The sequence below is a fragment of the Pelodiscus sinensis genome, chromosome 9, assembly GCF_049634645.1.
Source record: "Pelodiscus sinensis isolate JC-2024 chromosome 9, ASM4963464v1, whole genome shotgun sequence".
NCBI classification, from domain to species: domain Eukaryota; kingdom Metazoa; phylum Chordata; order Testudines; family Trionychidae; genus Pelodiscus; species Pelodiscus sinensis.
Window position 1 is genome coordinate 11,364,107 of NC_134719.1, and position 25,838 is coordinate 11,389,944.

Sequence of the window (25,838 nt, forward strand, 5' to 3'; positions counted from 1 at the left end):
CGAGGCTATTCCTGTGTGTGTGCGCGTGCGTGTATGCGTGCGCGCGCAGTTTAGACCTGAAGAAGAGCTCTGTGTGCTTTGAAATGTTGTCTCTCTCACCTACCTGTAACAGGTATTACCTCATCCAACTCGGCTGTGTGTGTGTATAGAGAGATTGAAAGATTTACATGACATTGCTCGGGTCCTTCAGGGTTGGAGACTGGGGGATGAGGGGGGACAGGAGTCAGGGCAGGGGCTTGGGGACGTGGGGGGGATCAGGGCAGGAGGCTGGGGGGTGTGGTGTGCAGGAGTCAGGGTTGGGGTGAGGAGGGACTCAGGGCAGAGGGTGGGGATGCAGGAGTCAGCAGGGAATGCGGAGCTCAGGAGAGAGTGTGGCAGTGTGGGAATCAGGGAAGGAGGTATAAAGGGGCTCAGGGCAGAGGTGCGGACAGCTGTTGACTTCTCACCAGGGCTGGCTTGAGTCAGTGGGGGGCCATGCTGGCCAGCCATCAGTTGCTCCCCTGGGGTGGTCAGGGCAGCGGGGGCTGCCCTAGCTGGCCAGAGGCTGCTCCTTGTGACTAGGGTGCTTGTTGCCCCCCAGTAGTCATTTGTGAGTATAACTGTCCCTGCTATCACACCCCTCCCTTTCCATTTGATAAGAAACAATTAGGCTATGTCTAGACTGGCATGATTTTTCGGAAATGCTTTTAACGGAAAAGGTTTCCGTCAAAAGCATTTTCGGAAAAGCGCATCTAGATTGGCAGGACGCTTTTCCGCAAAAGCACTTTTTGCGGAAAAGCATCCATGGCCAATCTAGATGCGGTTTTGCGCAAAAAAGCCCCAATCGCCATTTTAGCCATCGGGGCTTTTTTGTGGAAAACAGAACTGTGTTGTTTACACTGGCCCTCTTGCGCAAATGATTTGTGTAAGAGGGCTTTTGCCTGAACGGGAGCAGAACAGTATTTCCGCAAGAACACTGATGATCTTCCATGAGATCGTCAGTGTTCTTGCGGAAATTCAAGCAGCCAGTGTAGACAGCTGGCAAGTTTTTCCGCAAAATCACATGATTTTGCAGAAAAACTTGCCAGTCTAGACACAGCCTTACGTTCCAGGCACATCCAATTGTCCTGGCACAACCAAACCCTGACTTTGCTGTAAGTTATGATAAGAGGAAGCTGCAGACCAAATTTGGTGGTCCTAACTCTTGCCATTTAGGAGAAGTTCTTGAACAAACAGGCTACGTCTACACTGGCCCCTTTTCCGGAAGGGGCATGTTAATTTCACCTATCGTAGTAGGGAAATCCGCGGGGGATTTAAATATCCCCCGCGGCATTTAAATAAAAATGTCCGCCGCTTTTTTCCGGCTTTTAAAAAAGCCGGAAAAGAGCGTCTACACTGGCCCCGATCCTCCGGAAAAAGCGCCCTTTTCCGGAGGCTCTTATTCCTTCAAAGTAGGAATAAGAGCCTCCGGAAAAGGGCGCTTTTTCCGGAGGATCGGGGCCAGTGTAGACGCTCTTTTCCGGCTTTTTTAAAAGCCGGAAAAAAGCGGTGGACATTTTTATTTAAATGCCGCGGGGGATATTTAAATCCCCCGCGGATTTCCCTACTACGATAGGTGAAATTAACATGCCCCTTCCAGAAAAGGGGCCAGTGTAGACGAGCCCAAACAGACTCATAGATGGATGGACAGACAGACAAATTCTCTCAAATATATAGTGGATAGATAGGTGTGGGCTCTAACCAGTATATTGTATTTCATAATTCAGCTAAAATAGTGATATTTCTATCCAGAGGCAAACAATACTGCTCCCCTTGCTGTAGCCCCACCACTGGGAACTCAAGTTATAGATAGACTCATGAAACTCAAGAATCAGATTTCAAAACCCAATAGAAAGATTTAAATAAAGAAAAAAAAAAGCTTGTTGTGAGCAAGACACAAGAAGTCATTCTTCCACTCTACTCTGCACTGATTAGGCCTCAACTGGAGTATTGTGTCCTGTTCTGGGCACCACATTTCAAGAAAGATGTGGAGAAATTGGAGAAGGTCCAGAGAAGAGCAACAAAAATGATTAAAGGTCTAGAGAACATGAGCTGTGAGGGAAGGCTGAAGGAATTGGGCTTGTTTAGTTTGGAAAAGAGAAGACTCAGAGGGGACATGATAGTGGTTTTCAGGTATCTAAAAGGGTGTCACATGAAGGAGGGGGAGAAATTGTTCTTCTTTGCCTCTGAGGATAGGACAAGAAGTAATGGGCTTAAACTGCAGCAAGGGAAGTTTAGGTGGGACATTAGGAAAAACTTCCTAACTCTCCGGGTGGTTAAACACTGGAATAGGGAGATTGTGGAATCTCCATCACAGGAGATATTTAAGAGCAGGTTTGACAGACACCTATCCAGGATGATCAAGACAGGGCCTCTCGAGGTCCCTTCCAGTTGACCTCTCGAGGTCCCTTCCAGTTCTAGCATTCTATGATTCTATGGCTCAGAAGAAGAGCTGCTTGCCTACTGCACAGACTTCTTCTGTGTAGAGAAAGAAGATAGAGGTTGAAACCAACCTCTGTTTCAAGCATGGAAGGTGAGTTTTGATTCCAACAGCTCTATTGAAACTCTAAGCCCAGGCTCTAGGAGGAAAAGCCACTGGCTGCGCATGTGTGCCTATGATGGGGAGGGAGGGCAGGCAAGGAGGAGTTGGGCCAAAGGCAGCATCCTATAGCAGCACTAGTCCAACCACAGCGATCACCATGAGGATGCCTGCAAGAATACAGATGCTAATGAAGACAATGTCACTGGTGTCCTGGCTTTTGCTTTCCGAGGTCTCCACTGCTTCCACGTCCTGCCCTTGGGACTCCACCAGGTTCTCCGCGTACTGGTTTAGCCGGTAGGGGTCAGCACTCGAGATGAGGTTTACTGAGGCTTCTTTCCTCTTCGGCTCACACTGCACTTCATACTCATGAATGTCCTCCTGGTTTCCAGCCGAAAAGTCGATATACAGGATACTGACTATCACAGACGTGTGGTTTCTTTTCTGCAAGACAAGGGCAAGGGTTTGTTTTTACTTGTTAGAGTTATGAATGAATAAAAACAAAACCTGCAGGGCAACAAGTTCCAGGGCCTGGCCAGAGTTAGGCTCTTAACAGAATGGATAGTTACTGTGTATTCATGGCATTTCAGTACCAGCAACTTGTAAATGTGCATTAAGAATAATAAACCAGTATACGAGGCTAGGCCAAGAGGCAGAAATCAAGCTGATCAAATTCCCTAGAAATAGGGAGCCTTATTTTCACAAGGGCTTTAATGAGAGCTGCACATGAAATTAATATGCAGCAGGTTTGAAACAAATGTGCACTTATCCATGGAACTCCTTGCCAGAGGATGTTGTGAAAGCCAAGTCTATAACAGGGTTCAAAAAAGATTTAGATAAGCTGAGGGCAGATAGGTCCATCAATGGCTATTAGCCAGGGTGGGTAGGGATGGTGTCCTTAGCCTCTATGTGCCAGAAGCTGGGAATGGGCGACAGGGGATGGATCTAGTAGATGATTTTCTGTTCTGTTATTTCCCTCTGGGGCACCTGGCATTGGCCACTGTTGGCAGACAAGATACCGGGCTAGATGGGCCTTTGGTCTGACCCAGTATGACCATTCTTATGTTCTTAAGCACTAAGGACACGTCTAACAGCAGCGTTATTTCGCAATAACTAACATTATTTCACAATAACAAAATGCCCGTCTACACAGTAAGCCGTTATTTCAAAATAATGTCGAGCTGGAGGACTTCTTACTCCAACTCCTGTAACCTGCATTTTACGAGGGGTAAGGGAAGTCGAAGGAAGAGTGTTCTTCGTTCGACTTGCTGCTGGGTAGGCAGTGCCAAAAGCCGAGTGAAGCTATTTCGACTTCAGCTCTACAATTGACGTAGCTGAAGTTGCATGTCTTAATTTGAGTTTTGCCCTGCTGTGTAGACGTACCCTAAGCAACTCTAGCACTGTCAGGCCAACACTCATCGTAAAGGTCTGGGAATTGGGACTTGCAGGTTCTGTTTCTGGCTGTGCCACTGCCATGCTGTGCAGGTCTAGGCAAGTCACTTGTGCCAAGTTTTTCATAATGGCCACTGATTTTTGGGTTCCTCGGTTTTTTAGCTGGCCAGCACCTAAGTCCTGAGCATCCCAAACTCCAGCTGCAGTCAATGGGAGCTTCAGGGCTTCAGCACCTCTGAACATAAGACCCAAAGAGCTTCCCTCATGTGGGATATCCAAAAAGTAAGGCACCCAGAATCAGTGACCAACCCAAAGAGATGGGCCTCTCTGGGCCTCAGTTTCGCCCTTTGGTGAACTGGGGCTAGGGTACCAGGGGCATAACGTTGTGAGATTAGAGCTGTGTCCAGTGCATGGTGTTCTTTGGATGCAGCAATGGAGAGGCTTGCTCATAGCAGGCAAGGAGAAATTCATATTCAAAGCTACCAAAAATGTGTGCCTCATTTATCTGAGTAAGTAAAAGGTGGGTGCACAGTGCCCCCAGCCTCAGGCCTGTGTTCATGTGGGGGGTAGGTTACGGTGACCCAACGAACATATCCTAATTCAATGGCACCGAGTTCTGCCCTGGAGCAAATCACTTCATCTCTCTGTGCTTCGCTATCCCCATTATTCAGATGGGAGCTAATACTGTTTTGCTCCCAGGCTCAAGCTGCGGGGCTATACAACTGCCGTGTAGATGCTCAAGGCTGGTGCTGGGGCTCTGAGACTCTGCAAGTGATGCCTTGTCCAAGTCCAAATTCTACACTGCTATTTTTAGCACCATAAATGTGGGCCTGGTGAGCCTAAGTCAGCTGATCCAGGCTCTAAAACTTGCCTGCCACAGGTTCTCCCCTGGCCCCCTCCCTCCAGTGTAGGCATACTCTAAGTCTTGCAAATGTGGATTGTAAGATCTTTTGGAGATGCAGCGTCTCTTACTATATAGGGTACGTCTAGACTACATGCCTCTGTCGCCAGAGGCATGTAGATTAGGCTACCAGACATAGGAAAATGAAGTGGCGATTTAAATAATCGCCGTTTCATTTAAATTTACATGGCTGCCGTGCTGAGCCGACAAACAGCTGATTAGCTGTTTGTCGGCTCAGCGCGATAGTCTGGACGCGCAGGTGTCGACATCAAAGGTATTTGTCGACCACCCAGGTATACCTCATCCCAGGAGGCATACCTGGGTGGTCGACAAATACCTTTGATGTCGACACCCGCGCGTCCAGACTATCCCGCTGAGCCGACAAACAGCTGATCAGCTGTTTGTTGGCTCAGCGCGGCAGCCATGTAAATTTAAATGAAGCGGCGATTATTTAAATTGCCACTTCATTCTCCTATGTCTGGTAGCCTAATCTACATGCCTCTGGCGACAGAGGCATGTAGTCTAGACGTACCCTATTATGTGTGTGTGCATGCGCATCACTAGATGCAGGCTTTTTTATCATCTTACTGTACTTGTTTTACAGAGCTAGGATTCAAGATCTAGTATACTGATTACTTACCTGGGACTCAGTCCCACAGGTGTCGAACCTTGTGTGTATTTTAAAATTCAGGCCAACCACTTGGGCAGGACAGGATGGGGTCCCTAAATAAATCTTATTTCTCTCCAGCTGGGCAAGAGACTGCACAGGAATCTGGATCTGGAAGTCTGTTCGCGTGCAGCTGACGTTCACGGGAACAACTGTTGGGAGGGGAGAAAGAAACGTGTCTAAAACTTGCAAAATTGTGCGGAGTGGGAATTTTCATCAGTACCATGCCAGGTACAGTACAAGGCTGTTCCCATAAACTGGGAATAGCACTGTAGCTATTTTCCCCACATCATACAAAGAAGACTCCTGTTGGCATCCACAAGCAAGCCACCAATACTGACAACACTTGTGATTTTATTATGAGTCTTGTGACATTTGATGTTTTTCTTAAAGCTCCAGTGGCTGGAGTCAGGTGATTACAGGGGAATCTAAGTTTGCATTTGAAAAAAAACAACAACTCCGTAATGTTTATAGCCCTCATGGTAGTGGAGAAAAGCCTGGAAGCACATGATCTGAGTGTAAACTAAAGGCTCAGAAAGGAGAAGGCAAAGAAAAAGAACCCTATATGTATCATGTTTACGTCACATTAATTTTAAATCCCATCTCAGGATTTCTGAGGGTCTGACTCATGATTTTTCAATGCTTAGGGTTAGCAAAATTTCACATCAGCATCTATTGGTAACACAAGAGGGTGTGTATTGGATCCCTTTGTTTCAGGGTGCAATTCAGAGCACTTGTGACAATCTAGATAGACTGGACCATCCTATCTACTTATCCAAGTTCCTGCTGATTATTATTTTAACTCATTACTGGCACAACTTGGCTTTACAGATGGATTGTGTCCGCACACCACATGGTTAGTAATCTAGGCCCGGTTCTGCCATGCTCCTCTCTGGGTGAGCAATGAGGTGGAAGGATGCCAGTCAAACTGATCAGCTAAAGACTGCATCCCATAAAGGGGTCTGAGAGCTCATGTACAGCATTTTGCCTTCTTGCGTTCCCATAGGGCAATGCAGTTCAGTACCACCCCAGATGCAGGGCCATGATAATGTCTCATGTGCCCTCTAATGACGTCTGCCTCACGTCTAGTGCAGCGTAAGATTTTCTTCTGCCACCAGCTGAGCACTCTATTTTCTGCACAGGGATGGGAACCCCCTTCTTAGGCACGTCTATGTCACAGTTTGACCAGTCTGCCTTCCTCCTGTCTCTCAGTACAATGCTCTGGCCCCTGCATGGCGCCACCTCAGGTCTGGTCTACACCTAAAAAGATAGGGCCACCTCACCACATCACAGGCCTGTGCAAAATTTCATGTCCCGCCTGACATAGTTCGATTACCCCTGCTGTAGATACAGGTACATTGCCAGAAGAATTCCTCCATGGCTATGTCCACACTCGCAACTTCTTGCACTAGAAATATGCAAATGAGGCTAAGCATGGAATATCGCTGAGCCTCATTTGCATACTTAATGAGCTGCCATTTTTGCAGAAGAGGCTCTAGTGCCAGAAGGAGCTGTCTACATTGCCCCTTCTTGCGCAAGAAAAACCCTCTTGTGCAATGCTGCTGTGCTGATTATTTTCAGGAATAACAGCATTGCACAAGAGGGTTTTTCTTGCGCAAGAAGGGGCAGTGTAGACAGCTCCTTCTGGTGCAAGAGCCTTATTTAAAGAGGCTCTTACACCAGAGTCTTATTGTATCTAATATTTAAATATTTAAAAATCCCTCCCTCCCAGGCTTGGCCCAAACATTAACACAATGAATTATTGAATCACTCCAATTAACTCTGTTAGAATCAGAGTCTTATGAAACTGATAAGTTGCAATAAAATCAATAGGGAAAAATTATGTCATTTACTACACTTACTACATTATAGAACCATTAAAAGATTTACCAAATAACTGGAGTGCATTAAATCAAGAGGAGGAGAAAATGGATCCTCGCTCTTGAGTTGAAGGCTGCCTTTAAAATGACCATAAATCATGTGGTGGACAGCCCAGCTCACATCCTTTCATGAGCCCAGCAAGACAGAATAATATCTACGCTAATTACAAGAGCCCGATGAAGCCCTCTCTCGGTATGTAATTTCATGTACTTCGCCCATCACTACACTGAGCACACCAGGGTACCTGGACTTCCCCTGGAGCCTTTTTCTTATTTTCTCCTACTCTTGCACTGCCATGGAGGGACGGCCATTGGTGGCAGTACTAGTGTATTTGCCACCCTGGAATCTAACCCCTGCTGGTGCAGACCAGGCTAAAGCCTCGGAGGTGTTTGTTATTCAGAGTCCATAAGCATCAAGGCATATCAAATCAGACAGGGTCCAAGCTGCGCTAACTGCTGTACACACCCAGGGTAAGAGACAGTTCCTGCCCCCATGTAATCGGCATAAGCAACGGACACCTTGAGATCAGGTGAACTGCTCCACATCACACAGGACACCACAGCAGAGCTAGGAATCGAACCCATGTCTCCACAGCTGTGCATTAGCCACCAGGCCACCTGTCCTTTGAATAGAATGAGAATGAGAATGAGAATGAGCTGGGTTCAAGGGAAGCTTCACACAGGAGGCTCATTCTACACAGTTCCACCCTCCTTTGCAGCAGCTGTTTATGGTAGGTTTGCACCACGCAAACTGTTAACGGCAAGCAGGGGTGCGCCGCACACAGGTCAGTTGGTGCTTGCAGGAAAGTAACGTGCAGAGATAATTTGCGGAGGAAGGGAGTGGGTTTGCTTTCTTTTCCTTTCATAATCCAACGTTAATCATGTGGATTTATGTGGGGTTCAGGAGGTTAGTGGGGTTCAGGAGATCTGGCTCGCTGCTCTGCCACTGACTTGCTGTATCGCCTTGGGGGAGGCACTTGACCACCTCTGCTTTGTCTGCCTCGTCTGCTTAGTTCATGCCCTGAGGAGCTAGCACTCTGTCACTCACTAGTAGGTGTCTATACAGACAGTGCCTAGCACAATGCAGCCCTGCTCTTCATAAGGTGCCACTGGAAATCAAACAATAAACCACAGTGATTGTGAGATGGGAGGTAGAATCTGGGCATGGCTACAATACAAAATCACAGCCACCCAATGTATGTTGTCCTATAGCCTCCCAGTAATCCCATTGCCTGTGTGTGTCTCTGCTTTGCTCCTCCAGCTGGTGGGGTGAATCCTCACCAGGAGCACTTGTATCGACTGTACTGTCAGTGCAGGCCTGCCAACTGGGGGTAGGAGGAAGAAGGGCCCAGGGGGAGGAAGGGCGGGGCCCGGTAATTCAAAAGGGCTCGGGCTCCTGGCTACCACTCCTGCTACTGCCCCTGAGCCCTGTGCAGTGCACTCCTAAGGTTACCAGATGGTTTAAAAAAAATACGGAACACACGATCTCAGATGGGTGAGGGGACCGGCCAGAAGGGGAGCTGATCGGGAAGGAGTGGGGCTGGCCAGGGGATATCGGGGGTGGAGGGGAGAACCAGTTAGCGGGAAGCAGGGCTGACCCGGAGGGGGTTGAGGGGAGTGGGGCTGGCTGGGGGGTGGGGGTAGCGGGATGGGAGGGAACTGGCCAGAGGGGAGCAGGGCTGGCCCGGGCGCACACAGATCCTGGGGTGCTGTCTGTACCGCGCATAGTCCCAGCGGGGTGCACGGGCGAGTCCATCCCGCCCCCGCCCCCGCCCCCTTCCTCTCTACTGCACACGCTCATGCAGTGTGAGCGTATCTACCAGCCAGGCAGTACGCAACTACGTACTGATACTCATGATAATAATAAAAACTTAATTAGAAAATACCGAACATTTATATGGTCCGATATTTTCTCAATTTGTTTCTGAGACAGAAAGCTCAAATACCGGACTGTCCACCTGGCAACCCTACGCACTCCAGGAGGCTCTGAGAGCTGCATGGGACAGAGAGGTGGCAGTGCAGTCTGGACAACATTGGCCTCACCCCTTCATCTTGAGTCCCCACCCCTTCCATGAGCACAGAGCCAGGCCTCAGCCCCCTATTACTTAGCGGCCCAATGAGTCTGTCAGCACCCCTGTGTCAATGTGGGGCATTGTGGGTTGCTTCTGACAGCCAGTAACAGTCGGCATAAGCACCGCGGCGCATACATTGGCATTGCATCGACCTAACTGCACCAACATTGGACTCTACGCTCCTCAGGGAGGTGGAGTCGCTTTCCTGCAGACGTAGCTACTGCTGCTTGCTAGGGGTGCTTTAATTATGTCAGTGGGAGAGCTGTCTCCCATCAGCCTAGAGCAGTCACACGGGAGAACCTACAGCTGCACAGATGCAGTGGAACAGCTGGGCTGCTGTAAGGTCCGTAGCTAAACAGGGGCCATATCATTCCTGCATGATTGACACCAATGGGAATTATATGCTGGGCAGAAGGGGCAGTGGGTGAACGTAGGGCTGGGGGATGCAAGCTCCTAGCCCTGTCCCTAGTCCCGCCCCTTCTGCCCAAGCCCCACCCCCAGAACCATGGGGAAGTGGGGTGGCACATGGCCTCAGCCTCCCAGGTCTTGGAACACAAGGGAGGGCAGGCAGCATGTGGCCCCAGCCTCCCCGGACCCAGAGCATGAGGAGAGAGGAGGGCAAGCACCAGGGGCAAAACACTCTGCCAGTATACCTACAGCAGGCGTTCTGGGGGCAGAGTGTGGGTGGGGCCATGCCTGGTGGTTTGCGAAGGCAAAGCCTTCCCTTGCCTATGATACCCGCTGCCCCTGCTGGGCAGAGACCACACTATGTCACAGAATACCACCTGCACTTTGAACGGCTTAGGTTTGCTGGTCAGAATGACAACTTTGTTGTGACTTAAAAGGGATCGTTTGGTTGAGGTATTTAGTGCACTTTCTCAAGCACATATGAGAGGCAGCATAATCTAGTGGAGTGAGCACAGAGCTGCGGGTCCGCAGCCCCTGAACGAACTCTACAGTGACATTGGTTCCTGCAGCAGTCTTGGGCACTTAGCTTCTCTGTCTCAGTTCCCCATTCACAAAATAGAGAATTTGTACACACCTCCCTCACAGCAGCATGGTGAGGGTTAACACCGATTTTTAAAAAGTTCTTATTAAACAGACTTGACATGCCCTATTTGAAATGATAAAATTATTTCTTAATGGGCTGCTAAAAGGGCCTGTGACTGACCATATGTACTGTCGCCTCTTAGTTAGATGCATTGAGCTTATCTTGGCCTTTTCATATAACTACTGTTAGCTTCTAATGGAAAATATGCCCAAATTAAACATCCATTGGTAAGTTACAGACTCCTTATGCCAGGAGAAAACACTATTCAAAAACTAATATAAAACACTTTGCACTTCTCTAATACATCCAGTAATTTCAAACCACATCCCAAGTATTAATGAATTAAGCATCAAAACACCCCTGTAGGGAAGAGAAAGGGAAACTGAGGCATTGGTTGGTTGAGTCACCTCAGCTCACACAGGAAGTTGGTGGCAGAGCAGAGACTCAAACCGCCTCCTTCCAACTCCCCAGTCCTATCCTTTCATCTGAAAATGTCATCAGCATGAAACAGGAATTCTTTGTAAAACATGAAATTAGGTGAAACTGAAGACTTTTTGGAGTCTCAGTGGTTGAAACTTTCTAGTTATTGTCTTTTATACTGCAGAACCCAGAAGAATCTTGCCCCTAGGGCATCCTACCGGTGTCATTTGGAGTCAGTTGTGTCTCTGTGTGCACAAGACATTCCAGTGTTTGAACAGGATTTCAGAATCTCATACACCCCATTTGAACTTCGGTGGCAGAGTTATAAAACCTGAAGCACAAGAGGTTTGTAATCACAACACTGATTCCACCTTAAACCACCGCACCACTACAGGGAGGAGGCGGGGGAAGGCTGCTATAATCCCCCTTCTCATTCTATCACTCAGCCCAAGAGGCTACACGGCACAGTGACGAGAAGCGTAGGAAAAAAGAAAACACAGCAGAGGCGATGCTAGTCCCATCCGCAAACACACACGCTGCTCCTTAGCTAAAAGCCTTCGAGAGGATCATCTTGAGCAGAAATAGGTCATGAATCATCCCTGACACACAGGTCAGCTCCAACACAATTATCTTGAAATACAGCGAACACCATCAATTCACCAGCTTTTGAGGAGGCACAAAGGTTGACAGCGGTATGAGGAGCATTACACAACAAGGCAGCCTCTGGACAGCTCCTCTCCCCAACTTTCTCCACATTGTGCAACCTCCCAGCTGGCAGACGATGGGTGCTGAAGCCACACATTGGCCACGCAGGTTTGGGTCCTTTCCAGAGAGACAGCCCTGCTGGTATCTCACAGACCCCAGAATACTCGTGCGGCTTTGCAGATAACATGCCCAGGAAGTTCTCATTGAAAACAGAGTCCGAGGGACACTTTTATTTCCAAGGGAATAGTCCTTATGACAGTGTCTCTTGCTAAGGTCTGAGGAGGCCTCTTGCCAGTCTGATGGGGACCCCTCCCCCGCAAAGTGGGTTCACTGCTTGCACAAATTTCAACCATTGAGGAAGCAGCCCCGTCTGTAGTGGGCTCGGTGGAAGGGAAGTGCAGGCAGGGGTAGTGGGGGAGCTCCTCTAGTCCAGCTGGGCTGGAGCAATCCCCCCCCTTAATTGGTTAACTGGTTCAACTTCACATTTAACCAGTTAACCAAGTCAACAGGATTTTACATCCCTAGCCTCCAGCCCGCCTTGAAGGAAGGAGATTCATCTCCAGATGTGGAAGACATGGGGGATAGAAATAATCATCGAAGAACAAGTGGAGTTTAAGCAGGTCCCTGCAAGGGCACTTCAGGTATACAGATTTTAAGGCCATAAGTCCCTGCTCTCCTGCACAGCACAGGCCGGAACATTTCCCCTTGCTCTTGCTGGCAGCTCAAGGCAGGAGTTTCCCAGGCCAGGGGAGAACATATTCTATGGGACATCAGTATTACCAAACTGGATCACGTTCCTGGATCATCTAGTCCAGTCACCCGTTTGCAACAGTGGCCAGCCCCAGATGTTCGCAGGCAGGCACAAGATGCTACCCACAGAAGGAAGACGTGGGAGAATCTGCCCCACAGGGGAGTCTTACGGCCAGAGGGAAGGACAGGATCACCAAGTGTGACCTCCTGTACATCACAGGCCACCAATGCACCCAGCACCCGCAAATAAAACCCAGCAACCAAAATATCACATTCCACAGGAGACTAAATAACGTGTCTCGGGCAGAGAATAGGAGGGCACAGTGGTGCACCAGGGCCCAAGGCTCCTGTAGTGGCAGGGAAAGGATTAGGTGATGTACTCAGTGAATCCTGGCAGGTGACCCACTCACACACACCAGGGAAGGTAAATCCCCTTAAGGTCACCCTGGGGGAAGTCTCTTCTCATAACACAGCCCCTTGCTTCCCCGATCATCCTCGTAGCAAATCTCTGCGTCTGTTCCAGTATGAATCCATCTCTCTAGAGCAGCGATGGGCAATCCAGGCGGAGGAGTGGCCCTCCTTCATCTCAGCGGGCCGCAAGATTGAAATCCAGCGGTGGGCAACCTGCAGCCCACACACCCCTTCCCTGTCTCCTTCCCCCATTCCTCTCGTGCACCAAAGCCCTGCACTTATCTACCCCTCCCCCTCTTCCTCCCTCCCGCCACTTTCGGAGCAGCATGAATCAGCCGATTCGCACTCCATCCCCACTCCTCTCCGTGATTCACAGAGTTCTAGCTCTGGGAGGGGAGGGGAAGGGATAGAAACCCGTTCCTCCTTTTCCCTCCTAGCACATGGTACTCCAAAAGTGCTAGGAGGGAAAAGGAGGAGCAGGTAAGTGGTGTGAGGCTCCAAAGCCCCATGAATGTGGGGACTGGAGGGGAAGACAGGGTGGGCGTGGACCAAAGGTGAAATCCCAATGGGCTGCATGCAGCCCGGAGGCTATAGGCTGCCCATCGCTGCTTTAGAGCATGGGTGACCAGAACTGTGCACACTATGCTAAATAACAAGGAGTCCTGTGGCACGTTAAAGACTAACACATTTATTTGGGTAGAAGAGGCATCTGACAAAGTGGGTTCCGGCCCACAAAAGCTTATGCCCAAATCAATCTGTTAGGTGCCACAGGATTCCTCGTTGTTTTTGCTGAAACAGACTAACGTGGCTACCCGTCTGAAATAAGTATTTCAAATGAGGGCCTGTCAGTGCCTTGTACTGTGGCATTAACTACTTCTCTCTTTTAACTGGAAATGCCACATTCTCGCATCAAGTTTCTCTTTTCTCTCCTCTCTCTTCCTTGATCTTTTTCACAGGCAACTGGAGCCAAGTTTGCCCATGTTGTAAGGCTTGCCTCTTAAATCAGACTTTTAAGGAATCATCAGTCAGGGAAGGATAGTAGCTATGAATGAAGGGCAGTAGTTTATTGGAGGATGGCCAGATACTAATGTCTTAAGTACCCGCTTACTTACATAAACTATTGCTCGACTATCTTAGCAAGACAATGTTTGGGAACACAAGAAGGACTACTCCCATAATTCCCCAGGCTTGGCATGGCCAGTCTCCTATGCACCTCATTCATCAAACTCCTATCTTGTGTCACTCCACAGACTGAGTCACCAGGCATAAGCATGGCCTAGTGTTTTATTTGTTCAGTGTATCACAATCCTTCCTTCCCAGCTCCAGGTGATTGGGGTAGTATATAATCCAGGACCTATTTATTTTTAAAAGTGTCTTTGCAGATGACTGCATGTGTGAAATCCTGATACAAAAATATGCCCTGCACTTTTGCCTGAATAGGCATCTGAACAAGGGAGTGTCTACCTGATGTGTGCAATTACAGTGTTTGCACAGGTACAGCTGGGTAATCACACATGCAGAAAGACAGCTATAACTCTCCCTGCCTGGCTAGCCTGTTGCACAGTTATGCAAATTTCATGTGCAATTATAGTAACTGCATGCATGCAAAAGTTTGGTGCACAAATTTGCTCATTTTTGTGCCTATACTTTTGGAACTCAGACTGTCAGATTTTTACTGTCTGTCTCCATATGCATAATTCCCCACAGCCTTCCCCTACAAATATCCAGCAGGGAGCGAGTGAAAAACCGGATCAATGCACTGAGTCATGCCTTACCTCCAATATATGCCACCGAGAACCCCCTGTTGGCCACGTTTCTGTCTGTGTGGAGGACCAACAGCAGTTTGTTTCTACTGGATGTTATGGGAGACAGCATCTCTCTTCCACACCACTTCCCCAGGAGGGAAGCTTTCTCAGTGCCTCCATCAAATGCTGCCAGATGGTCATAATCACAGCCATCTGTTAGGCTGTTCCGCCCCTCCAGAGCCAAGTCCAGGAAGAAGACTTTGATTCGGTATCCTGGGGGAAGCTGGATGGTCCAATGACATCTAATATTGTTGGGGTAAAAGCTGGGATATTGAGGACTGGAGAAATTTCCTTTGATGGCTGTGTATACTTCCTGGCATTCGCCTGGTTAGAAAAAGAAAATACATTGCCAACCAAACCTAAACCTCTGGATGTAGAGGGAGTAGCTGCTAGGGGTTCCCTTTATTTATTGCTAAACTGTAAGGCAACAATTCTTTTTTCTACATAAAAGTTTCACAGCCACATGCTGTACAGATCTGCCCCTACATGTTCAGAGTTAGGTGGGGTGCCAGCTGCACACTTGCGGCCAACCTTTTCAACTGAAGACATCAATGTGCCTTGGCAAAGAAGTCAAAAGGATCCTTAGCCACAATCTCCAGACAGGGAAACTGAGGCACAGAAGAGTTAAAAGCTCACCATGTCACATGATCAGGACGGAGGGGGTGGGACATGCCTACAGGTCAGAGTCAGGCCTGCATTACCTGGAGCTCAGTGAGATTAGGACTAAGATGGCATAGGTACTGTCAAAGCGGTGGGCAAAGGCTTTGAACATAAAAACGGCCATATTGAGTCAGACCAAAGGTCCATCTAGCCCAGTATCCTGTCTGCTGACAGTGGCCAATACCAGATGCCCCAGAGGGAGGGAACACAACAGGTAATCATCACGTGATCTCTCTCCTGTCATCCATTTCCAGACAAACATCCTGGCTCATAGCCATTCCTACCCATCCTGGCTCATAGCCATTGATGGAACTGACCTCCATGAATTTAGCTCACTCTTTTTTGAAAACAGCCCCTGAATGGCTTCTGCAGCTGGCTTAAGAGTGAGTTTGCTGACTCTCCCTCCCTGCCATGCAGTGTAGCCCACTTGCTAGCCTGCCATAGCCCACTTGTGCCTGTTAACTTGCGTGGAGCCTGGCTTCTGCAGGCTGGATTCCTGACCATGCTACCCCATGGAGGTCAATGCGGAGCTTTGCCATTGACTTCAAGGAAGCAGGCTGCACCCTTCAGGGAGGGTGGCTGGTCTTGAAGTTAAGGCCTTGGCCTAGGCTTTGTAGGTTCACTTCTTGGGCTTCCTGTGTACCTTTAGGTAAATTACCCAGGCCATGTCTACACTAGAAAACTAGTTCAAAATTAGTAAATTCAACCTTACTTCTGATTTAACAAAATCAAACCAGCATGTCCACACTATGGGGAAGCCTTGAAATTAGTCCAAGGCAGGCTCCCTTAATGTGAATGCTCTACCTGGAACTTAGAGTCCTGGGGGCGGGGGAATTAGTTTGAATTACTCTGGGGAGTAGTTATTTTGAAATAGCAGCACTGTAACACCCACATTACTGCTATTTCAGAGTTAGCATTTCTCCTGATGAAAAGCAGGAGTATAGATTTCAAATCCTGCAGCCCATTATTTCGAAACAGCGTGCTTATTAGTGTGGACGCTCCACTTATAAATATGCCCTTGGAGGGTTATTTCGAAATAAAGTCCTAGTGTAGAATAGGTCTCTTTGGATATGTCTAAACTACATCCCTCTGTCGAAAGAGGGATGTAAATTAGGCAAATTGAAAGTGCAAATGAAGCAGGGATTTAAATATCCTGCACCTCATTTGCATAATCATGTCACAGAGCTTTTTCGAAAAAAGGTATTTCGAAAGTGAACGTGCCATCTAGACGCAGTGCTTTCAAAAAAAATCTGAGGCGTATGGGATCTTTCGAAAAAGGTTTTTTTCCCGAAAAAAACGCGTCTAGATGGCGCTTTCACTTTTGAAATACCCTTTTTTGAAAAAATGTTGTGATGCATTTATGCAAATAAAGCACAAGATATTTAAATCCCTGCTTCATTTGCACTTTTGATTTGCCTAATTTACATCCCTCTTTCGACAGAGGGATGTCATCTAGTCATAGCCTTTGTGTCCCATCTATAAAATGAGGCTGATGCCATTTCTTTATGGAGGGGTGCGTGTGCTCCATTAGGCTTTTGGCAAGGCTTAGCTGCTACTGTGGTGGGGGCTGCAAAAAGACCTAGATACAAATGACTTGCTCAAGCTCATGTAATGAGTTGGGGAACAGGTGGGGAGGAAACTCTTGTCTCCTGAGTCCCAGTTCAATCACTCTGCCCAATGAACCATGCAGCCTCTTTGGAATTAAGGCCTGAATGCTCTGAAATGTTCTTTTTATTTCAATGGCTCTCTCCCTCTGGGAGCCCCTCATATACTAGTTTAAAATTCACAAGCACGACACCAAACCATTTCACATGGCTACCCACATGCAGAAGAGTCTGGCCATTGATGGAGGAACCGTGACTCTATATCTCCTTTGTGAGATCAACACTCTTTGACAGTGTAGGGGAAGGAGAGATCCCAGAAGGGCTTCCCATACATCCAGTAATTTACTCTGGACAAGCAGTTGCCTCCATACCTGAGAAAAAATAGGCCTTGAAGCCTCTACCTCCAATGTTGAAGTCTGATTTGAACACCACCTGGAGCTCGTGCGTGGAAGAGACAATATCTGGGGGTTTCATGTTCCCACAGTAATGGCTGAGATGCGTCTCTCCCATTGTGGGCCCATCATAGACGGCCACATAATCAAAATTGCATCCTGCATTGTTTTCCATCTGAAAGTCAACAAAAACCAGCTTGATGACGGAGTTGGGCACTGCCCGGATGGTCCAGCGGCATTCGGCGTTGTTGGGGTAATTCTCAGGGTAATCGGGGCTTGTTATCATGCCAGAAAGGCCCGTGAGCACTCCCCCACAAACATCTAGAAACAAACACAGATGGGTTACACACATAGCACATTACAGGGAAGTCCTATAACCCAGAAAGGGGACGGAGAACATCCACACACATGCCCCCAACCTCAGAAAGAGGAACAAAGGAGTCAAAGAAACAGCTTAGGAGGGTAGAAGGCTGTAGGTTGTCTCCTGCATTAAAAAAAGAGGTTTCTTGCAAAACGAGCAGAGCAACCCAAACTTCATCCCACTTGGAGACTGGTGATGGGCCCAGCAGATTCCTCGGGCTCCTCAAGGGGCATTGTAGGGAAAGTTTTTTTTAGTGTCTTGTCTTGTTCGATGGCAAGATCCCATGGCAGGGCTAAATTCTTCTTTCTATTCTACCTGTGCTTCCCTGCTGCTCTTAACACAGTTTCCCAGGCCTAACAACACAAGGTTCAACCCCCAGAACTAGGGATGTTAACCGGTAGGAAAATGTTTGTATATAGCGAGAGAGATTAGTAACACTGTTCCTGTCAGTTAATTTCTAAGTCGTTACCGCCAAAAAAAATCAGGAGTTTTCAGGTGCCTAAGTAGCCTCTGGAATGGAATCATAGGTTAAGATGCCCTCCCGCTGGAAAATCTGAAATGGCGCCCCCATGTGCCCTGATTTGATGTGATTTCCATCATATACCGAGTTTGGTTTGATGGCTCTCAGCATCCCCATTATACAAATTGTTCAAGCACACCTGGAAAACTCCACATAAAACCTATTCCAACCTTTCCGGTAAACTGCAGAAAAGCCTTGACTGGCCACATGCTTATCGGAGTGGAAGATGATGGACATGACATGCCAGGAAGAAGTGAACTGTGGAGGGGAGCTCTTGCCACAGAACTTTCCTAGGAGATTCCCCTCCTCCCCGGAGAAGCCGTTGTAGATTTTGAGGTAGTCGTAGTCACAGCTGTCGTGATATTCCAGGTCAAAATGGTCGAAGGTCAGCAGGGCCGAGGATCCTTCTGTAACCACTATGAGCCAAATGCACTCAGTGTCATAGGGATAGAGTCCAGGGAAATTAGGGCTGGAGAAGTTGCCATAGGGTGCGGAGAGGACTCCACCACATTTAACACCTACAGAAAACAAAAACATGACTTTAAAAAACAAACCAACCACAGAATGCTGGTCTGCTCAGTAACTCTCCGAAGCCTGTGGCTTGCAAAGCAGTGACAATAACTGCTCTTGGCAGCTGCTTGCTCTTACACAGCATGTACGGTCCAGCCCAGAAGCGTCTGCATTTAGTGGAGCGCAAAGTGACTTTCTGTACATTTGCAAAGTACTTTAGGCTAAAGAGCACAGGAGCCCAGGTTTTAAGTGGAGTTTTAAGATGGACCTCAACCTGGAGGTGATGCTGTTGTGTGTAGGGGTATGTCTACATTACCACCCTAGTTCGAACTAGGGTGGTTAATGTAGGCAACCAGAGTTGCAAATGAAGCCCGGGATTTGAATTTCCTGGGCTTCATTTGCATATTGCCGGGCGCCGCCATTTTTAAATGTCCGCTAGTTCGGACTCCGTGCCCGCGGCTACACACGGCACGAACTAGGTAGTTCGGATTAGGCTTCCTATTCCGAACTACCGTTACTTATAACTTATAACTACAGATGAGTGCGTGCAGCTGTGCATTAGATATCGCTGCCAGGTGTCTGGCTTTTGACCAGAATGTTCATTGAAAAGGGACCAGGGCAGCTCCGGTCGGCACTGCTGTCAAAAATCCAGTTTTGCAGCTCAGCAGTTCCTACCTGCCTGCCATTGGTTACAGTTCCCAGCCAACAGGAGCTGCGGAGACATCACTAGGGGACGGTGGAGGTGGTGCCTGTGGGCGTGAGGGCAGCGGAATGTGTGGACAGAGCCTTCCTGCACCTTGGGAGCTGCAGAAAGAGCCACCTGGACCCCACATCGACAACCCCCTCACACACCCCTAGTCCAGAGTCCCTTTCCACACTCAAACTCCCACCCAGAGCCCACAACCCTCATTCCCCCATCCCCATCCCTGAGCCCCCGCCTCACACCCCAAACTCCTCCTCCACAGCCCTACTCCAGAGTCCTCACCCTCAGTCCAGGACCCCCTGGACTCCCATCCCCTGCTCCAGCCCAGGGCTCTCTCCCACACTTTGAGCCCCTCGTTTCTGACCCCACATGGAGCCCACACCCACAGCTGGAGCCCTCCTCTTCCCTTGCCCCAATCTCTGCCCCAGCCTGGAGCCCCCTCATGTATCTCAAACCCTTCTTTCCCAGCTCCACCCTAGAGCCCACACCCCCAGCCAGAACCCTCACCCCCTCTTGCCTCCAACCCCCTGCCCCAGCCCGGTGAGGACGGGGTAAGTGAGTAACGGAGAGAGGGGGGATGGAGCGAGAGGAGGCAGGGCCTTGGAGAAGGAATGGGGTCTCAAGGAAGGAGCCAGGGTAGGGGCTGGGCAAGGGTCTTCAGTCTTGTGCCATTAGAATATTGGCAAGAGCTTCCCCACTCCAGCTAGCTCATGCTGCCTGTTTGGAGCTCTTCCTCCAGGAAATGAATTCCGGGTGGCCCTTACTGTCCTTTCTCTTGCTTGGAAAAAAACACAGCGTGAATCTGAAACTAGTGGAGACACTGGCCTCAGTTGTACCCTGCCTGGAACGCTGCCTCTGCATTTCAGAACCCACTGACTGTGAGATGGCAGCAACAATAAGACCTGAATTTTGAGGGCAGCTCTGACAGCGCCACCACCCCATTCACAAAGTTGCTGTCCAAAGTGGCCATTCCTTCTTCTCCTCTATGCAGACATCTCAGGCGGACATGAGATGGTGCTGGACAGGAGGCAAAGTATCTTCTTGGAACATCAGAAGTCATGAAATATCAAGAACTACAGTGGAGTATCCTGCCCACTCCCATTACACAGAAGTAGCAACACAATGTTTCTGGCTACCATTGAGCATATGGAGAGCTAGCTGGGGCTTGTATTTTCCCCAGAAGAGGACTGGACCATTCATTTACATCCAAACTTTGTCTTTAAATCAGTGGAAGAACGTTGCATTGAGGAAAAGACCACAGAAGGAGCTTGTTTGGAAAAGGCATGTGTGAGAGAATATACCCATGAATGTATGTGACGTAGTGGGGGTACCTTGCTAGGGCTGTGGTGACCTCTGCTGTCTGTGACAGGAGTCATTATGCAAAGGGGGCTCCAAACCTGTCTGACCAGCTACCCCCCATGGGGAGAAACAAAGGAAGGTGGAATGCCGCCCCTGGCTGGGGGGCAGGGCTGGAGGAGAGTTAGTTAGTTTTCTGTCTGGGAGCATGGAGGAAGCAGCCTCAGCAACAGGCTGGGGGGTTTAGAAGCCGGACCCCCCACCCCATATCAAGGGGGGCTGAGGCATCCTAGGCCTGTCCTGTAACCTGGTGACATCTGTGCTGTGCTGTATTTTGGAGAGGCAATAAACTCCCTCTGTTCTACCAGCTGGTGGAGGCTGTTCGTGCTCTTTCGGGGGTGCAGGAGGTGGGGGACCCCAACGTGCCATCACAATGTACTCTCTTGCACACTATTGGAACAATCTTTATACAAATTTTGCCTCATGGAGTATCACTTGAAAATTCATAATTTGCTGGGCATTATTGTCCTGGTAAAACATGTGTAGAAACATTGTGTGGAAAGCTATAAGATTATACTGTATGGTATAACTAAAACATGTTCCAAACCTGGATGTGGCCAACTCAGTCCCTCAGGGTATGTCTACACTACCCTCCTAGTTCGAACTAGGAGGGTAATGTAGGCATACCGCACTTGCAAATGAAGCCCGGGATTTGAATTTCCCGGGCTTCATTTGCATAAACTGGGCACCGCCATTTTTAAATCCCTGCTCGTTCGAACCCCGTGCCGCGCGGCTACACGCGGCACGAACTAGGTAGTTCGGAGTAGGCTTCCTAGTCCAAACTACCGTTACTCCTCGTGGAATGAGGAGTAACGGTAGTTCGGACTAGGAAGCCTAGTCCGAACTACCTAGTTCGTGCCGTGTGGCTACACGCGGCACGGGGTTCAAACGAGCAGGGATTTAAAAATGGCGGCGCCCAGTTTATGCAAATGAAGCCCGGGAAATTCAAATCCCGGGCTTCATTTGCAAGTGCGGTATGCCTACATTACCCCGCTAGTTCGAACTAGCGGGGTAGTGTAGACATACCCTCAGAGACAAAGGGCAAGCTGATGCCTCAGCAGACATAAACAAGGCCAGTACCTGATAAATGGCCTTTCTTTGGCAGGAAAGAAGGTATGGGATAAAAATTATCTTAGATATCTTAGTTATGTTAAAAGTTATCTTAGATAACTAACTAACTAAGGCCAGGCAGCCGCCTGGACCACATACCCCTAAATATGGCTTTGCTTACACACTGCAGAGCAATGAAAGACCCATTGCCCCTTCTGAGGGACAACCATAGATTCTCAAACAAGTCTATATGCTCTCAGTCTGCACAAAGTCTATTGCAAATCAATAACTGGCCATTGCATGTTGCTTTTCATTATGCTTAATAGTGCTGTGACCTGCTGAAGCTGGAGCGTCTCTGCATAAATGTACATTGCAATGAGCAGTGTAAAACAAATGGTTAATGGGCATTTCCATGTGGGTACCTGGGCCTGGGAAGAATGGTCAGATAAAAAATTGGCATGATAATTACCAGGGATAGGTGATGAAGTAACGCGTGGAAGGTATTACAATAATAATATTAATATTATTAAAATAAATAGCTAAGCGGGGCGCCAGCAGGAGAGGTAAAGGTCACTATAGAGACAATTACTGATAAATTAATAGCTCAGTGTTTCAAGGTACTTAAGTGAGCATAGCAAGTGAGAACGGCTCATGGCCAGTCAGCACCGTGTGACCCCTTTGGATTAAGAGGGAGATTCACTGAATTATAGTGGCCTTATTTCATGGTGCAGAACAGGTGACAATGTGGACTAGTGGACTGGGAGCCAGGAGATCTGAGCTTTAGCCCCGGCCCTGCAATGGCATTACACTGTTGACTCATATTTAGCTTGTGGTCCACTATGACCCCTAGATTCCTTTCTGCAGTACTCCTGCTCAGTCGCTTCCCATTCTGTATGTGTGAAATGAATTGTTCCTTCCTAAGTGGAGTACTTAGCATTTGTCCTTATTAATCTTTATCCTGTTTACCTCAGACCATTTCTCCAGTTTGTCCAGATCATTCTGAATTATGACCCTATCCTTGAAAGCATTTGCAACCCTTCCCAGCTTTGTATCATCTGCAAACTTAATAAGCGTACTTTCTATGCCATCATCTAAATTGTTGATGAAGATATTGAACAGAAGCAGTCCCAAAACAGACCCTGGTGGAACCCCACTTGTTATACCCTTCCAGCAGGATTGTGAACAGTTAATAACTACTTTCTGAGAATGGTTATCCAGCCAGTTATGCACCCACCTTATGATAGGCCCATCTAAGTTGTATTTGCCTAGTTTATTGATAAGAAGATCATGCTAGACCATATCAAATGCCTTACTAAAGTCTAGGTATACCACATCCACCACTTCTCCCTTATCCACAAGACTCATTATCCTACCAAAGAAAGCTCTCAGATATCAGGAGCATATCAACTCCTCCAAGGGAAAGTGTGTGGGTCTCTATAGTTAATTTAGTGACAACTCCAAGCTCTTATAATCTTATAAATTCTGAATGCAGCAATGCTTTTTAGCCAGAATTTCCTTTGCTAGTCTTTCTCTACTTGCCAGGTGCTCTGAACCCATTTAGAAGAAGAGTAGTTTCTTGCTGGCTCTTTTAAAAAATGAATACTTAGAAAAGCAAACAAGTGTTTCAGAAGAGCAACTGGAGACTTAGGTAGAGACTTTCACGTTACCACCCTTCAATTTTCAGCAAACTATAAATTTGAAACACAAAATCAACCAAGCAGCTTTTTAAAGCAGGGGTGACCAACTCGTTTAATAAAGAGAGCCAAAATAGCAGTGGAAAAAATGTGAAGAGCCGCACCCGAATTTTCAAATAAAACAAAGCCCCCCCCCCCCCCAGAACAGAATTGTCGAGCAAAAAGAAAAAAATTAATTTTTTTAAAAAAAGGAGGCTGCCCCTTTAAGATGGCCGCCATCTTGGGCACCATTTTTAAAACCCTGCAGCTCTGACCCAGTAAGCACAGGGAAGCTAAGGGTTGGGCGGCGGAAGCCAGTGGGAGAGGGGACATGGGGGGGGGGGGGCCCAGGAGCAGCTTCGCGAGCCGCACTTTTGGGGACAAGAGCCACACATGGTGGGTTGGCCACAGCTGTTCTAAAGCATTTGATCTTTGTCCAGTGACTCTTCCAGGCCAGACACCTTGCTCCAAGAAGGCCTAAGTGCTCATGGGTAAGTTAATGGCACAGGATTTCAATGATGTGGTTGAAATATCTCATTTCTATAGTTAACAGGTAAATCCAAAACTACCACACTGCTTTAGAGCCAGGCCTTTGGATGGTGTACATGGTCCATTGATTTCAATAGAGACACTGGTTGAGGAACTGGCCTGTAATTTATTTTGTAAACAGTTGGGATGTCAGCAGAAACAGAGCAAGAGTGTTGCTAGCCAGGGACAAGTGTTAATCAGGTTAACATAAGCCAACAAACAAACACAACCTCACATCAACTGGAAATGCTCCCCAGCCTGGGACTCAAGCCAGTCCTATGATCCTGAGGATAGGGGGAACCCTTCCATTCACCTCCTGTCTCCCACACAGTCGTTTGATAGCCTGGCCCTTGAGCAAGAGGAGGAAGAAGCTGGGAGGAGGTTGAACCCATGCTCATTGAGGAACTGGGAGCAGCCCTGACCCAAGCCATATACCATCTACACATTCAACATCTAAATAAAAAGGAGACACACCAATGAGTAACTGAGGTAATAGTAATAATCCATCATTGCTTCCTCACACATCTAGTTCCACTGCAGCCTGTGAAACAGTGCCTGTATAAGGATGGCTCATGTGCATCAGGACTGGCAGGATCAGGCCCTAAAACAACATCAAATATAGATAAACCAGACAGACTATCAAAAAGCCCATGAAACGGGCATAATTCCTTCATGCATACACCCTGCAGGTGAGCTAGCAACACGTCTGCTGCCAGAGTCCAGGAGAGCTACCCCAGCGGGACCTCAAAGGCCAACGGAAAGAGCCCCTGGAAGTTAACACCCTGTGGCGTGGTGCAGAGCACAGCTGAACAGTGGCTTACCTTTCTTCGCGTGCATCCTGTTTGCCACCCACAAGAAAGTCATTGCCACGAGACACCTGAAGTGAATAAGCGGCATCCTCAGACACAGCTGTGATGCGAAGCCAACACATCTGCAGTCACAAAACAGCAAGGGATATGCTCAAAGCTGCCTTGCTGAAAAAAAAAATAAACAATAAAAAGTAGGAGGCTGGTAGGATTAATAGTGGAATGAATAATTCATTGCGTTGTTTGAATTAGGAACCTGATCTATTCCTTGCTCCCTTCACTTGGTTTTAATGATCTGGATCAAATGTCCCTAGGATTTACACTAGACCAGATACCTTGTCAATATGCTATATTTAGAAGAGACATTAATGTTTCGGCTATGGTATATAACTGCAGTAAGTCTGTGCTGACAATATGCCCTTCTGGGGCTATGAAAATAATTTAGTTCACAATGCAAGACAGTGAACCAAAATGGGAATTTCTGCCTTACCACAGAAAAGTACCTGAGGAATTAACTTGATTTATACTGCGGCACAGGTACTCACTGCACAAAGCCAACTGTTGGTAAAAGCAAGAGAAACAGAAAACATATTTTAGTCCATATTTTGAAACAAAACCCACATTTCACTGCTGTTCACCAGAGACGGCATGTGATGCGCTTATCAAAGACCCAGCGGTCTTCAAAGGCAAAGGTGCTTGCTGATGTCTCTGCCCAACGAGTTGGGCTGGTTAGTTCATAGTGACTGCAGTTCACAACTCCCAGTGAAATGAAGGATTTTGTGCTGCACAGCAGGGCTAGAAGGGGGAGGCTACGGTGAAGCGTGGATGAGGAAGGGCTGCCCGTTTGCTTGGCTATGTCTTGTGTCCTGGCTTGAGGGGCAAAAAGCAGCAATCTGAAAACTTGACAGGACTCTGGCTTAGACGGAGGGTTTGCTACTAGCTGTGACTATGGGTTGACATAGGGTGACCATCTTTCCCCTATGCTGAATACTGGATACCTGGTAAATTGCTTGTATTCAAGTAAGTTCAATGGCAGTCAGTTGTACAAACATTCACATTAACAT

General features: G+C 48.0%; 2 protein-coding genes across 3 annotated transcripts in view; both read right to left on the minus strand.

The window, feature by feature from the left end:
• Positions 1–1,648: 1,648 nt before the first annotated feature.
• Positions 1,649–24,921, minus strand: CDCP2 (CUB domain containing protein 2). The gene is made up of 6 exons (XM_014578773.3): positions 24,790–24,921; positions 18,319–18,666; positions 17,247–17,588; positions 14,582–14,935; positions 5,491–5,669; positions 1,649–3,001 (listed from the first exon to the last, which is right to left on the minus strand). Exons 1-6 carry the CDS (start codon positions 24,863–24,865, stop codon positions 2,684–2,686), a joined length of 1,617 nt encoding a protein of 538 aa, XP_014434259.2. The 5' UTR covers positions 24,866–24,921; the 3' UTR covers positions 1,649–2,683.
• CYB5RL (cytochrome b5 reductase like) overlaps positions 24,810–25,838 on the minus strand; it is a 46,389-nt gene continuing 45,360 nt past the window's right edge. The window contains exon 8 of one of the 2 annotated variants that reach the window (XM_075936035.1): positions 24,810–24,942. Coding sequence is in view for 1 of the 2 variants with exons in the window: in XM_075936033.1 (XP_075792148.1) it covers positions 24,868–24,942 (75 nt within the window). In the remaining variant the exon portion in view is untranslated. The remainder of the gene's footprint in view (positions 24,943–25,838) is intronic. The other variant, XM_075936033.1, reaches the window with a different exon arrangement.

Excerpts from the sequence above, each read along its gene's own strand:
- CDCP2 (XM_014578773.3), bottom strand. The coding sequence starts at position 24,865 with ATGCCGCTTATTCACTTCAGGTGTCTCGTGGCAATGACTTTCTTGTGG. Across the intron at positions 17,589-18,318 it reads TTCTGCAGTTTACCGGAAAG|ATGTTTGTGGGGGAGTGCTC; the intron begins GTTGGAATAGGT and ends GTTTGTTTCTAG. Across the intron at positions 3,002-5,490 it reads CCTGTGGGACTGAGTCCCAG|AAAAGAAACCACACGTCTGT; the intron begins GTAAGTAATCAG and ends CTTGTCTTGCAG.